The sequence below is a fragment of the Magnolia sinica genome, chromosome 15, assembly GCF_029962835.1.
Source record: "Magnolia sinica isolate HGM2019 chromosome 15, MsV1, whole genome shotgun sequence".
NCBI classification, from domain to species: domain Eukaryota; kingdom Viridiplantae; phylum Streptophyta; class Magnoliopsida; order Magnoliales; family Magnoliaceae; genus Magnolia; species Magnolia sinica.
In genome coordinates, this window is record NC_080587.1 from 74551690 (window position 1) to 74568058 (window position 16369).

The 16369-nt window shown below is 41.4% G+C and overlaps 1 protein-coding gene across 1 annotated transcript; it reads left to right on the forward strand.

Moving 5' to 3' along the window:
* The first annotated feature begins 6542 nt into the window (after positions 1–6542).
* Positions 6543–15229, forward strand: LOC131228227 (uncharacterized). The gene is made up of 5 exons (XM_058224117.1): positions 6543–6877; positions 9395–10325; positions 10579–10674; positions 12169–12305; positions 14802–15229. The coding sequence occupies exons 1-5, from the start codon at positions 6660–6662 to the stop codon at positions 14977–14979; spliced, it is 1560 nt and encodes a 519-aa protein (XP_058080100.1). The 5' UTR covers positions 6543–6659; the 3' UTR covers positions 14980–15229.
* Positions 15230–16369: the final 1140 nt, after the last annotated feature.

Genomic DNA, 16369 nt, shown 5'->3' on the forward strand with positions numbered 1-16369 from the left:
AGCCTAGCTCAGCCTAACTTGGCTTATGTACAACTTATATCCTATAAATGTCATTCTAATATTCCATTAAGCAATTCATGCTCATGCATCTTAAATATAGACCATTAAATTTGTTTTTCATTTTAGGCCTATTCAATCAGACCGATAGATTAGGAATGTTTAGGTCGTAAATGGATATTTTAGCCATTTTTGGGCCAAGCGTAGCTATGCCTAAATCTAACCTTTTCTTTTTTTGACTTGGGCTTAAGCCTGTCGTGCTAGGCCCATGCTAGCATAGGCCTTAAGCAGACTCAAATCCCCCCCCCCCCGTTGTGTATAGAGCTGTACATCGAGCCGAGTTCTACCTTGCTCGGCTTGGCTCAGCTCATTCCCATGATTATGTCAGCTCGAACTCGGCTTGGCTCGATCTTTGAGCTCAAAACACCAGTTTAGCTTGGCCTAGCTCAATCTTCGAGCTCAAAACACTAGTTCAACTCAGCTTGATTGTTCTAGTCAAGCCGACCTTTGTCTCTCTCTCCTTTTTTTCCAGCCCCAACCCAATTCCAACCCGACCTAACTCAACCATAACTCAGCCTGACCCAGTCCCAACCTGACCCAACTCAATCCCCAAACCTTTCAATTTGCAAATAAAAATCTAAAATATCAATTTTAGGATTTGAAGTTTTTCTATTTTCAAACAATTAAATAAATCAAAAAGAAAAGAAAAGAAAAAATCAAATATTAGAAGTATACCTTGCTATTGAGTTGATAAAAAGGAGAACGAACTTTGAAAGGGCAAGTTCCAAGTCAGATAGGTCAAGCTAAGCAACTTGGCCGAGTCAGGCTAGGCAACTTGGCCAAGTCAGGCTGGGAAATGGACAATGAGAGAGAGAGAGAGAGAGAGAGGGAGAGAGGGGAGCTCAGACAAGCAGGACGGGGGAGGGTAAGGCTTGTAAATGAGAAATGGAAAGAAAGGGATGGGCAAGTTGCTTTGGTTTTTTTTTTTTTTTTAACACACACACACATAAATTTAAAATTAAATTTGAGCCAAACTCTAGTAAGCTAATCTTAGACTCGAGATTTGAGCTGAGCCGAGCTTGGACTTGACCTTCAAGCCAAGCTGAGCTCCACTCTATTTGACATTGGCTCGTTTTCAAACGAGCTAAGTCATGAAAACCTTAGCTTGACTTGAGTCATTGTTCAAGGAGTCAAACCAAGTTAGATCAAACCAAGCTGAGCAAGCTTTTCAAGCTAGCTAAGGTCAAGTACAATTCTAGTTGTGTATTTAAGAGAAGGAAAGAGAGATGTCAAAGTGCTTATAAAAACAGCTATTATAAGATTAAAAAATAACCATTTTTGAGGATTTTTGTTTAAAACATTAACCAGGGACAAACATTTCATTAACATCCCCTAAAAGTTAATAACCTTCCTAATTGGGACACTTAGACAGCCCAATCCATTGATCTAGACCATTCATTAGGTTAGACAACCCACATTTCATAAGATGCTGTGAAAACATATACCAATCTAGATAATTGACGAAAAAGTAGGCCAGTTAATAATTTGATCTATCTATTTGTTAGGGTGGCATGGATTGCTTACTATTCCAAAGAATCACTTTCTATCCCATCAATGGCTTTGAAAATAGATGGCTGTGGAAAATAAGGCCAAATCAAAGAAGGATTGATAATCCCAGCAGTAGTTTTTTTGATATCCTATTAAATGGGTTCTGGACTTAATGGACGGTTTGGATTGAGCGAATGGACCACCCAAGTGTCAGATTCAACTAGAAGGACTGGGGCAATGAGAACTTGCACACGTGGCATACAAGTAAACTCAATCTAAACCGTCCAAAAAATGTGTATCAGTTTAGATAAATCGTGAACGAAAAGTTACTTCTTTTTTTTGGTATTCAACTACTAGATTGGTAAATAATTATTGGACGGTTAAAAATGAAAAATATATAATAGCCTTACTAAAAAAAAGTGTCGATGAATCAGTGGTTTGATTGTTCAACCAGTCTGGTTTTTAGAATGTAACGTAGTTATACTGGATTCTACAAACTAGTCGGTGTAATTTAGTTCATTTATGCCACGTGTACCATTTCTAAGTGCCTGCCTATCAAGTGTCATAGGCAGCCCGAGTATACACAACTCCTCCTTCTGGAAAGATTTTAATTCAGAAATCCAAATGACGAAAGTCAAGATTCAAACAACTGAAGTCCTTACTGTCACATGCATTTCTTCCTTAAAAAAACATTACGAGAAAATCTTTGATACTCTGGCTGGTAGTGGTGATTGATACGCATGCGCGCACAATTGGTATAAGCGTAACTAAAAATAAGCCATCCAAAATTGTGGGTCCCAATTTGATTGCTTGTGAAGTGAAGATCAAAATGATTTGATTTGATAACTGGCTGATCGTTTGACATTTAATGCTGTTGAAATTAAAAACATTTGATGGTTGATTTTAACAAAAAAGAGCCTAGTAGTCAGAGATCAGGACCGTTTAATCAAGTAGAATTTTGAATGAAGACCTAATTATAGTGGTTTCCTGCAATTTGGACGGGTTGATTTGAGTTTGTTTGTGATGAGCGTACAGTTCTGAATGCCTGTGCATCAATCATTCCGCTCTGCCAGAGTATCAAATAATTCATTAATTCTGACTGTATTCGCACCTAAGATACGGCACATGAATACTCACAAATGACACTGGAGCGATAATCTGATAGGTGGTGCCCATGGAAGGTAATCCAGACCGTTGGACTGTTGCGCCCAACTTACCGTCTATAGAATATAGATTTGAAATCTGGTTGATGAAATAAATGTGACCACTCGATTTGAGGCCTCCGAATAGACGGTTGGGAAGAGAAATAGAACAAGATCTACATTCAACTGAAGAAATTGTCTAAATATGGGTGGCTAGGATCTTCTTTTGTGGTTGAGTCTCGGGGCTTGGTCTATCCACAGTGGATATTAACAGAGCAACGGTCTTGATTAAGCACGGGCACGTGTCCAAAGTCAAATGCCTCGAGTATCGTGGAACATCTCAAACTGCGGATCCCTTCTATTCAAGCGTACGTGAGGATCCGCGCCGCATGATTTGCTACTCGAGCGTGCACGTGATTGGCTGCATGGTTATTCGGGTGTTCAAAAAAGGATGCGGATTAGGTGCGGCCCCGACTGTACCCAAGACGGTGCAGTCCTTACAGTGGGGCCTACCTTGATGTAGATATTCTATATCCACGTGGTCCATCCGTTTATCCAGATTATTTTATTGCAGGAATCCAAGATTTAAGGAGATCAAAACCTCGTGTGGAAAATATCATGGGTGACAGTGGTGAATGACCATTAAAAACTTCTTGTGGACCACAAAATTTTCGATCAAGCTTATATTTAGTTTTTTTTACCTCATCCATATTTTTTTTGACCTTATTAATAGGTTGGATGGAAAATAAAAATTATGGAAACATTAAGCTAGGCCTATGGAATTTTTAATGGTGGATCGTTCAATCAATACTGTTTCCTATAACGTGGTCCACCTAAGAATTTAATCCGTAATTTTTGGGCCCATTTCCTAATATAATATTTAGAAACGGATGGACATATGGATATGGAATACATACATCATGATGGGCTCTACGTTAAGGGCCACACTGTCTTAGGTGTGACCTAGGCCGCACCTAAATCGCTCCCGTTCAAAAAAGCGGGGGTTATTTGACACTCTGGCAGAGTATGACGCTTGATATGCAGGCACTCAGAAATTGTAAATATGGCATATCTTCAATCAATCCAAACAGACTAAGCCGTTGAACCTACTTTCTCTAAGTCCCGAGATCAGATATTTTTAACAATCCTAACCTCTGACTGCCATTGGATTTCTTTATTATTAACCGTCTAATAGGTGTCCACTAATCCTACAGAAAATCAAATTTAGCATAGTTTTTGGTTCGTTATACATCTAAGATAAAACCCATGATTTGGACCATTTAATTTTAATTACTTACATTCCATTTACGCAGTTTTTAACAAAATTTTAAGTGCCTGCTTATCATTGGTCACACTCTGCCAGAGTATCAAAGTTTTTCTTTCCAAAACGATGATAGCTACGCGCACTCGAGCGAATGTAATCTTTGGTCCTTTCGCTTCGCGTGTTTCGGTGAGTCACACGGATGCAGGATCAGAACCGTTCATCAGGCGATCCCTTCTGCATAGATTCGTTATCCTCAAATATCAGGCCGATTCCATCATGTTAGCCAGGCCACAAGTCGATGAAACAAATGAACGGTCATGAAAACTCAAGGTTTGGTTTACACTGTTTTGTAAAAACGTGGCCCATCTGTGATCAGATCGACCTGTTTTTGAGACAGAAAAGATATAGTGGGGCTCACATATTGAACGGCATTGATATCTCACACGTGCACCTCATTGACATGTGTTGCTCGTGCGAGTACAATAGCGCGAGTGAACTTACATTTCCTGTACCCTTGACACGACCATATGTACGTACGGTATCCTCGGATCCTCACTGATCTCAACCGTTGAACCGATGGGCCGCATCACGGATGGGACACGTCGTAAGGACACACCGAGTAAGAATCGCATTTCGCAGTAGCATGGTCATGGAGCGTCACAATCTCGTGTGGCCACTCGCGAGAGTAGGATCTCAAATACCACTCTCTCCCCACGTTCCAATTCAAGACGTGATCTGAGATCCGGCCCGTTCATCATGCTGGCCCAACCGTTTTCATCCTGTTTACATAAAATCATATCAGTTTATTTCATCATGTGGGCCACAGATTACATAAAACATGGACGGTTCAAAAACTGAGCAAACGTCCAACGCTCGTAGCGGAGTTGTAATGATACTCAGGCAACGGATAACGCTTGATACACGGGTACTCAGAAATTGCACACGTGGAATACATTAACTCCAGTTGAACGGATTAAATGGCGGAACTTAGTGCAGTTGAGTCACGGACCAAAAGTCAGGTTGGTTGAACAATCGTGACTTCTTCTTATCCGCGAACACTTGTTTGTTGAAATGGGACCAAGGGATATTTTCATTTTTAGCCGTCCACCAATCCTAATGGAACTTCTGTTTCATGATTAATCTAAACTGGGTGCTCGTGTATCAGCAATCACGCCCTGCCAGAGTATCAAAGTTTTCTGTCACATCAACGAACTCATGGTGCAAATTTACTGCAGTCCAGGAGCCACGTATCCAAAAGTTCTGTGGGACCCACCGTGTAAGAAGATCAAGTAGGTTAAAGAAAAGCGCGCGAGTCACGGTGGAGATTAAACGATCACCATTGATACTTTCTTAAGGATCAAACACTCGAGTGGGCCACACCAAGAAAAACAGTGATGATTGAACTCCCACCTTTGAAACCTTCACGAGGTTACAGAAGGCTTGGATTAGGTTAATGCAATGGTAATAACGTTAGGAACGGTTTGGATGTCATAAAAACATCATATGGTGGGCCTCGGAAGCCTTTAACGGTGGGAATTTCCAGTCCCACCGTTAACTGTCGTGTGGCCCACTTGAGATTTGGATTTTCCTCATTTTCGGATTTGTATCCTAAACTGAGATGTCGAAACTGATGGACGGACATCATAGCTTCCGCAAACACGAACTTCCTGTTCGCAGGGCACAGGCAATTGTCTGTGTCACATCCACTCCGTCCATCAGGTGGTTTACTCAATGATTTTCCCTGGGAAAAAAAATCAGTATGATATACAACTAACGTGGGCTACGCCACAGGAAGAAATGGGGATTAGACTCGAACAGTAGGTTTGAGTCTGGGGCCATCATGGTGCGTATCCTTCATCAAACCAGTTCATCAGCTGTGTCTAATAAACGATGAAGGACAATATATGAAAATCTATCCTGATACAAAAATAAGGTGGGCCACAGTCCTGTGAACTTATTTACAGTACAATTAAATTTTTTCCCCATAAGTGTGGCAAATATAAGCTTTCTATATGGATATTTTTTACTGTATAGTTAATATAAGTTTTTTCACCTGATGGACGGGGTGGATTTTAGATATATGATATTATTGAGCCCACAGAGCTCCTGTGTTTTACACACCGTGGAATGATAAAACTTTGATACTCTGGCAGATTGTGATGGATGATACACATGCACTAAAAAATTAATTAGAAATTGTTGCACACGTGACATACAAGTATTCAAATTAACATTCAAAATTATAGTACACATGCTAGATGTAACAAGAACAAAACATTAAGTTTATTTGATCATCTGACTATTTGGATTAGTGGACATGTATTGGACGGTTGAAACTGAAAACATCCAACGGTTCTATTTCAACAAACAAGTGTCCATTGAATCAAAGAATAAGATTGGTCAACCAATCTGATATTGAGATTATGACTTGGAAACATGGAATGCACAATGTAGTCGGCTTTATTTGGGTTAATATACTCCACGTGTACAATTTCTGACTGCTGCCTGTGTATCAAGCATAATACGCAGCCTGAGTATAAAATCCCAGTCTTACCTCCCTCAGTTCAAGAGTCCAAAACCAGCTCATTTCCACACACTAGCAGCTGCAGTAGATCCAAAAGCTAAAGCTCCAGATTTCTAAGCTCCAGATCTCTCTCTCTCTCTCTCTCTCTCTCTCTCTCTCTTCTTGGAGTGAAAATAGGGAGAAAATGGCGTGGAAGATCCATTCCATTCCCTTCCTCCTCCCTCTCTTTCTCTCCTTCTCTCTCATTCCCACCGACGCCTCCGTACACGACTACTCGGGTACGAGATTCATGAGCAAGGGCAACGCTTTCGTCGTCCATGGCGGCAGCGAAGGCCTCTACGCCGCCTCCATTTCTACGCACAACAGAAGTTCCGCGGCGGGCAATGGCGATTCTTATATACGGTAATTCCGTTTATAACCCTCAATCCTCTTCCGATTTCTCATTTTCTTTTCAATTTTACTTAGGGCTGCCCCGCACGTGCTGCCGTTGCACACGTGTGAGGGATCTGGGACTCCAATGGAGTGGTCCCGTGATGTGTGTGTAAATTGGGCTGGGCCGTTCATCATGTGAGTGATGCGTGAATGCTGAATGTAGGCCGTTGGTTGCCATTGCTTTTAAGGGCATGTGCGGGTGGGCCACCGGATTTTCGGGCTGATGGGCATTTCCCGTGCGGCTGTTGCATGAACGCCTCAGATCCAGCACGGTTGATGAAAACAGAGTGTCTGGGATTACTGTTCCTCGGTTTTGGACTGTCTTGATGTGATTTGCTAACTAGGGTTTGGTTGGGGAATGTTGTGAAAGCTTGGAGTTGGGGAGTTGTTGGGATGCGAGGCGGTTCTTGGTTTCAATTGATGGATCATGGCAACGTGTAATAGTTTGTGATCTGAAATGTCTGGTTGGGTCCACTGTGAACTGGCCATGGTAGGAAAATCTCATGATAAAAAATTCTTAACCATTCAGTCGGTTATTGCCTGCAGTCAATTGATTGGGAAAATATTCACCGATGGGATAGGCGGTTGGATAGTAGACCATCCATGGTGGGACCTATCCAATGGTTGGTACACATCACCACCAGATTGCTGTGACATTTATCCTATGCTTATGCAGTACACTGGCTAGAAAATCTCTTTATTATATATTTTTCTCCTGGTACTATATTTTGATTCTCCCCACTATCTGGAAAACTTAGATAGTCTGTGATGTATATAGACTGAGATCTGTTCAGCCCACATGGATTGTAGAGCTTGCCCATTTATGCAGAAGGTCATGTGCTAATATGGCATGCATGTAATACATATCAGCTTTCCATTTGGTTGTTCAAACTGTTGAGGTCTTCTGGCCTAAAATGAGGCCATTTCGTTCCTCGGGCATGCCACACTGTTTAGATCTTCTGGCCAAAAAATCAGGCCGTTTCACTTAGTTGGGCTTCATTTTTTATAGAACAAATGGTTGATAGAAAAATTTGTTTTAGCTGTCCACTTGTTTTGCACAATGTGGTCCACCTGAGTGGTAAAAGTTGAAACAACCTGATTTAAAAAAAAAAAAAATTCAGAAAGGCCAGGCCCTGTGACCCACCTGACAGAAAGCTTGGATCTTGCACACATGTAACATATTAGCATGTGTGCTTGCGTGTAGATGGGCATGGCTCAAATTTGAGCTTAGTGACCTTGTGGAGACTTCTTGTGATTTGGTTGCATTCCTATGTTTGAGAGGGATGCACATGCCTTGTTGGATTTTCATGTCTTAGGGCCTGATGTGAATCTGTTGAACTGTGCTTGTATTACCGTTTTACTAAAATCTATTATCTTGCTGATCGGGGTTGAGTGTGACGTGGAAAGATGCTGATAAAAAAGTTGCAAATAGCTCAACATTTTCTTGGTGTCATGTTCTGATAATCACCTTTCAAAAGTAAAAAAAAAAAAAGTTCTAATAATCTTAATTGAGTGATATTTCTTCAATGTAAATTTTATCTGGTTTTGGAAGGTACGGCCCTGTAAGAATCTGGGTTTAAAGTCCAATATCTATGTGGGAAAAGCAGTGAGGGAAATTTAAGAATAAGAGTAAAAAATGTTGCTAGAAATGGGACCCACCAACTCGCATCTGTGTAACTTATGCAGGAAACATATTTTGGTATTTTGGACATGGCATCCCTGGAATCCTAGAATGCTGACATCAGACATGCCATGTTATGATTATATTGAAAGACATGTTATCATTCAAGGAGTGTGCTCTAGTGGTGCTGGTTCGGCAATCTGGGGCCCAGTGATGTGTTCATGAAATCCAACCCATCCATAAGATGCATCCCTCAGAAAACTCTCAGAGCCCAAAAAGCAGCCTAATCCAAATCTTAGATGGGCCACAACACATGGAACATATTGGCAGGGAACACCCACCATTGATTGGCATGAGGGGCCCACCGTGTTATGTATATCTAAGCAAGGCCATTCAGACCCTTCATGCACTCCCTATGAAGGGTCAGGCCAAAATTCAAGCTTTTTTGCGATTAAGGTGGGCCCCCGTGGAGTGTTGGCATTCCCTCCCAGATTGTTCCTATTGCTGTGGCCCACCCTTCTTTTGAATCGGGCTGAGTTTTGGGTCCTCAAGGTTTTCTGAGATGAAAGATCTGATAGATGGGTTGGATAGTGTGAATATCATTGGGCACTAGATTTGCCTTGTACCACCATAGGCTTGCGGTGGTATCGGTGCCACTGGAATGCACTCCATCAAAACGAATAGTAGTTCTTAAAAGCATAAGATGTAGAAGAATGAATGTGGATAAATAGTATATATTTAGACTCATGAATGCATACAAGTAACGCAAAAACTTATAAAATAGAGAAGTTATTTCCAACACGGCTTTTATTTTTTAAGTGTCTATCCTTGTTGGGTTGACGTTGTTCTCATTCTTTTGGAATCAGTTTTGAAAAGGTTACATTCCGACGGACTAAGGAAGCTGCAGACTCAAATAAAGATACCAACTCTGCGTTGGTACAAGCCATCATTTTTGAGGTCGAAGATCGAGAGATGGTCGGTGGTTCAGCCTACGGTGGTCAAAGAGCTGTTTGCTGCTCGTCGGATCTTGCAAAATTAGGTGCTTGCAACCAAGGTGAGGTCATCTATCGCCCCTCTACTACGAATCCTGACTGGCCACAAGTGTTTGGTGTTTCTTTCAAGAGAGGCGACCTTGTTGCAACTTTGGAGTCAAAATATATACAAATTTCAAAGTCTGGGATGTATAACCTTTATTTTATTCATTGCGATCCAACCCTTAAGGAGCTGGTTATGGAGGGAAAGACTATTTGGAAAAACCCCACTGGCTATCTACCAGGGAGGATGGCCCCACTTATGAATTTCTATGGATTCATGTCCCTTGCTTTTGTGATACTTGGAATCTTCTGGTTTTCTCAGTATGCACGATTTTGGAGAGAGGTTCTTCAACTGCAAAACTGCATAACCCTAGTAATTGCCTTGGGTATGTTTGAAATGGCATTATGGTACTTCGAGTATGCTGAATTCAACAATACTGGAGTAAGACCTACTGGAATTACTATATGGGCAGTGACATTTGGTACTGTTAAACGAACGGTTTCACGTGTTATCATCCTTATGGTTTCTATGGGGTACGGTGTGGTGAGGCCTACACTAGGTGGTCTTACTTCGAAGGTGCTTTTGCTTGGAGCTACATTTTTTCTGGCATCCGAGGTGCTTGAACTGGTAGAGAATGTCGGCGCTGTAAGTGATCTTTCCGGAAAGGCAAGATTGTTCTTGGTTCTTCCAGTGGCAATCCTTGATGCATTCTTCATTCTTTGGATATTCACCTCCCTCTCCAAAACGCTGGATAAGCTTCAGGTATTCATTCCTCACTTACGTTCCTCTTAAAACACATCTTAACAAGTCTATCAATTTTCAACTTTTGCTTTTAAAATGCATTAATTAATTGGGGTAAGCCTTAAGATGATGGTGTAGAATTAGAAATGCTTGTAAATTTCCTATGTATGCTGTATGTCTTGCATGTTTATGTTTACAAACACATAAAACTTAGTGGTCAGTATAAGCTAGTTGAGAAACTAACCATTCGCTCCATACATGTAATTGGTGACAGGCAAGAAGGATGATGGCCAAGCTAGACATCTACAGGAAGTTCACAAATGCATTGGGGGTGGCAGTTATTGTATCAGCGGGTTGGATTTGCTATGAGGTAATATTTCACTTCATTTAGATCTTATTGGAAGGTAAGTCGGTTCGTAGTTCATGAAAAAAGGCTTGTTTCAGTTCCTGGCTTCCATTCCATGGAAGGCAGTTCGTGAAAAAATGGCCTGTTTCAGTTCTCTGCTTCTATTCCATGCAAACGAACGGTGGCAAGTCACACATGTTTAAGATCATAAAGACCTGGAACAGCCCAGTTTTCATCATGCCAAACGCTCATTAATCATTATAAAAAACAAAAGCATTTATCTATTTTTCCTTTTTGTTTTCTGGTATGGTTAATTAGTTATTGAGAAATGTTCACATGCAGTGGTTTCTATCACACCAACGTGTTACTTGCGTACAACCTTGGAGCTGTGCAACAGATGCGAAACACCACCTAGGGTGAAAAATAGATCAAACCAATTATTAGGTGGGCCAAACCTGTATGTTGAGTCAGACCTTACATGGTAGTCCGCGGGATGAGTGGACCATCCTAGTTTTCTCCCCCAGCAGTCTTTATGGTTTGACCCAACCTTTTGCACTACGTGGATGTTTCATACAAGTGACACTTGGGTGGGGAAAAAGGCATTGCATGTGAACAGCTCTCATAATTATTTACTAATACTTTATTCACTTCTTCATATTTATCTAAAATATGTTTCTTGTACTTTATTTCTTATATTAGCCCTACTTGGCAAACCCATTTTGCCTTGCAAGTACCTATGCATCTTTCCTCCTATTTCAAAGAATCCACTAATTACTGTTACCAACATTGTAAGATGATCCATTTTTTGCACCCTTTTACCCTATCTATTTGTTATGGCGGAAAATATAATATAAACTAGGAACTAATATCAACACAATATTATAATTCTCAATGCTAGGGCTGTCAATTGGTTGGACTGAGTTCTCGGACCTGGCTGATTGGGTTTGGGTCTTTTGCCGGGTCCAGCTCCTTTTTTTGAGGACCCAGACCTGGATCAGATTGGGTTCAGGTACCCATTGGGTAGAAAAGATCTTTGGACCTTGGTTTTGAGTCAGTTCCGGGTTGGGTCCACGTCAAATAATGGGATTTACATGTTGGGCCCACATAATGGATGGATTAGATCACACACTTGGGCCACTTTGACACACACACACACACGCACGCACACACATTTACTATTAAAATTAACTAAAATTAACTGGACCACACACACACACACACACACACACACTATTACTATTAAAATTAACTGAACCAGACCCTGACCTGGCCCGACCTGATTTTGACTGCAATACGGTGGATCTGATCCGACTAGAAACTGGGTCCAAAATGGAGGACCCAGACACGACCTGATTTCTAATGGGTCCAAGAAATTCAACATGGACCCGATAAAATCTGGTTGCCCCCCAACCCCCCAGCATGTTGGGGTTTCTTGTGTTTCTGTGCCTGAAGCATTATATGCCTGTATATAACTAACCAATTACTTATTGAGTAGTTGCCCCATCGTCTTCCTTGCAGCTTTATTTCAAGGCGAATGATGTGTACAATGAACGGTGGCAGAGTGCTTGGATCATCCCTGCCTTTTGGCAAGTTCTCTCCTTCTCTCTTCTCTGTGTCATCTGTGCGCTCTGGGCACCCTCTCAGAATTCAATGAGGTAAGCTGTTTCTCAAATCTTAGGTTCCTTTTTTTTTTAATCCTTTCTTTTTCCTAGCTTTATATATATATTTTTTCAACATGTTATTAGTTTTAAATGTACCTCGTATTTTTCAACGGTGAATGCATGTCTCCTTTTAAAAATGATCATTCCTTGTCGGTTAAAGATAACATAAGGTTGCCTTCAAGCCATTATGAATTTGGATTTAGAGAAAAATGGTCTTCTTTTAACTGGATATGATGAAATCTGGAATCTCTCTTAGACATTCATGGTTTCAAATAACAATTCCTTTTGCTTCCGTTGCTCATTGAACAAATGTGGCAGTTCCTCTAGAGTCGTTAGTGCAGCAAAGATCAGAGTCTTGTGACACTTCATATTATAGATGTATTGAACACTTGGAAGGGTGCTGGCACAGTTCCCAAGACACTTAAGTTTTTGCTATCTCCTGACTGATTTTTTCTTGCAAAACCTGCTTCAATGAAACCCTATACTGAGAATGGAATGGAACTACGCCCGACTTGACTCTGTTTTGCCATTTGGCACGCCATTGCATGTGCTAAAACTGAAATGCCTGTGACTTTGATAATGATCACATTGCATTCCTGTTTCAAGCAGCTAACATACGAGGGCTGGCATGCTTTTGGCTTTTAAAATGGCTCTAAATGCTATCCTCTTGCAGTAGAGTGTTTTCTATTTAAGGTTGAAACCAGAACACTGGTTTACTTCAGTGAGAACTTTAGTCTTACCCTCCATGTGGCTCTTACTAGCTGCCAAAATAGGGGGTCTACACCCAACACAGAAGTCCCCTCGTACCCTCCATAGTTGAAGAGCCCAAAAGCTCGACACAATGTTCAACTGGGTTGGGTTGACTCAAGACTCGAGCTGAATTGACTCAATATTTAATTATTATAAAATGAAATATTAGGAAGGTTAATAGATATTTAAAATAGATCTGCAAGTTATCTTTCAAAAAAAAAAAAAAAAATGTGACGCAAAGCAACAATATTACATATACCATACTGGTTAAGGTCATTACCTCCCTCGGTTGGCATTGGGTGTTTGAATCCTCATCGCCAACTTATTTTTGATAAAATTCCACCTTGTAAGATGTGTTACTAATGTAAATCCTAAAGGTGATGCACGGATTAAAGAGAGGTGATACAAGATTGTAAGGAAGAACCCTAACAATCCTACTCTTGCCAGATGCCAGAGATTACAAAAACGACCTCCAAAGCCTCTTCCAAAGCAAAGAAACAACAAAACAAATAACTTTTATTCAAATCATCATAATAATACCTATTAGATGTCAAGAGCATAGCCTTCTTTAGGCTTAAACCAAATAGAGAAAGCCCTAAGAACAGAACCTGAGTGAACCGCCCCCAAATCCTGTCACTACTACAGGGGCTTTTATGTAAATGGGTCATAACTCACTCAAAAGGGCTTCGGAATTGCCTGATCTAATCTCTTTTGAAACCTTACTCAATAGGCTCTCAAACATTGCCAATTTCATATCATCCAGACATTGTTTTACACCTAAAATGTGGCCTACTAAGAAAATGATGAAAATACGAAAAAAGGGGGGGAATTATTAAATACTCAATCAAACCTTAATAATTAACTAAAACAAATAAATCCTAGAAATATAAGAACCATTGGATTGATCCTCTATGCCCCACAATGTATATCTGACATCGATCTAATCAGCTTGATCATTAGAACAGGGATGCAGTTCAGATCATCAATCAAGACAAGTTGAACGTTCAGATTCTGAAGATCTTGATCAATTGGCTCGTTTGGCCATTTGGTTGCATCAGCTACTCGTTACTTGTTTTGAGTCACGTGGAGTCAACTTGATAAGACTCTGAGTTCAGGATGAGTCAGGCCCAATACCGAGTTACCCATTGATTCAGATCAAAATCTCACCAAGTCGAGTTGACTCGGCTGAGTTTCAAGTTGAGTCAGTGACTTTTAGAACCATGTTGCCAACTATAGGTCTCATGGACTACCGATTAGGGGTGCAACTTGTGTGGGTCTGGTCGGGTTAACCCAACCCCAACCCAACCTCAATCGGAGTAAGCCAACCCCAATCAAGCTTGGGTTGGGTTGGGTTGGGTTTTCATTATTCTACTACCAAAAGTAGGAAGTGCCGGTACTACCTTTAGAAAAGAAAAGAAAAGAAAAGAAAAAGTAGCAAGTGTTGGTGTATTTACAGCTGGATGGGTGTACATAGTGGCTCCCAATCACAATAGTGCTGATCATCTGAGTTTGGGTTGGGTGGGGTGGCCCTAGGCCTCAACCCAAGCCCAACACAACCCCATATCAGGTTGAGGATTTCCGGTCTGAGCCCAACTCAATCTGAACACGGCCCAACCTGACCTGACCTGAACTGAAGTCTGGTTTAGGCCGGTCAGCTGTGGTTTGAGCCTGACCTACTACCAATTTATTCCTTACGTATAGTTTGGTTTGATGAGAACTGAACGTATTTTCATTCATCAGATACGCATTCTCGGAGGATGCAAGTGAAGAGTTCGAAGACAAAGCAGAAACTCTAACGCTGATAAAGCCAGCGCCATTCCCATCCAACAATGTGCAGAGTACGACGGAAACCAGAATGGCCCGCGGTGGTGATCCCATCTCATTGAATGGGGATTCTGAAGAAGACAAGAGGGAGTAGCGAGCTTGTGCTTGCTGGCATTGTCATTTAATGTGAGCCATTTGGATGGATGAGGATGCCCCTGGCCCACTGATACTGCATTATGTTGGGCAGATTTTGATCTTGGCAAATGCATGTGGAGTGGGGCCCTGCCAAGGGGTTTCTCAGTTCATGTCTCTGTATGTTCATTAATAGCAAGCGCACAGGAGAATAACATTAGATGGGTTGTTGTTTTGGCCAATGTGAAATCATTTGAATGGTTGATTTTGTAGGGTTTGCCTATCAATGATAAAACAGAAAACAAAATGAACGGCTGCAATGTAGTGGTCCTGAGACTGCTATAAACATTGTGGTTTTGATCATGGCATGTGTGGGCTGATCAGTGCCGAACTTGGACTGGTCAGATGGATGATCCTGACCATCCAATAAATGAATTTTGATCCTTGACAAATGGGATCATGATGTCCATCCGTGTAGAGGAATTGCAGTCCACTGCACTGGTGAGCCCATCACCAAGATTCAGCAAGGATCTGAAATATTGGACTGATCACAATGCCAATAGTGTTGCAAATATCACTTTATTCACATTTCTCGTTATTTGGAATGCTTCTCTGGAATGTGGGTTGTGGGCCATGGATATTTGATGGTCCACAATACATGATCATAAATCTTCCTGAATGGCAGCCTCTTTGTTGTTCCCTGCTGCAGAAGCCCTTTGAGCTAGGGATAAGCCGAATATGGTGCATGCGTCTCTCAGTCATACGTGGTAGGGTGGTTATGAATCAATCAGATCTGTCCATCTTGTTACCCCTGCTGTGGATGGCAATGGTTGAAAATTTTCATGGATGGGATGTTCCCCTTCAAATGATCAGTGGCTCTCAAAGCAACGGTGGGAAACAAAAATGGTTAGCAGCGAAATAATCAGTGGCGAGAATTGAATGGAAGTGATGGATATGATCGTCTAATAGCATGATTCTTGAAATATAAACCATCCAAAGTAGGACCTAGTAAATGATGGACCCTTTCGAGACACCACCGTATATTTGAGCCTTCGCAGAGCAGGGAGCACCAGTCTTACACACCGAGGAAATAATAAGCCCGAGGGGTGTTATTTGATGCTCCGGCTAAATGATGCATGATACGCAGGCACTCTCAGAAGTTCACGTAGCATAAGTCTATTCCAAGTATGCAAGTACCCGCGTATCATCCACCACACGCTGCCAGATTATCAACCCTTTTTTCTTAAGACTCAAATAGCTGGGACAAGGCCATGATGATGGAAACGAAACAATGCAGGCTGTGGAAAATGAATATAGTAGAGACTCTTCTCCATCGTACCCCTTGCAGGGGCACATGAATCAATTGGGGGTGTCATCCATCAAGTGGGTCACACCTGGATGGCCATGGTTCC

Excerpts from the sequence above, each read along its gene's own strand:
- LOC131228227 (XM_058224117.1), top strand. The coding sequence starts at position 6,660 with ATGGCGTGGAAGATCCATTCCATTCCCTTCCTCCTCCCTCTCTTTCTC. Across the intron at positions 6,878-9,394 it reads AATGGCGATTCTTATATACG|TTTTGAAAAGGTTACATTCC; the intron begins GTAATTCCGTTT and ends TTTTGGAATCAG. Across the intron at positions 10,326-10,578 it reads AAACGCTGGATAAGCTTCAG|GCAAGAAGGATGATGGCCAA; the intron begins GTATTCATTCCT and ends AATTGGTGACAG.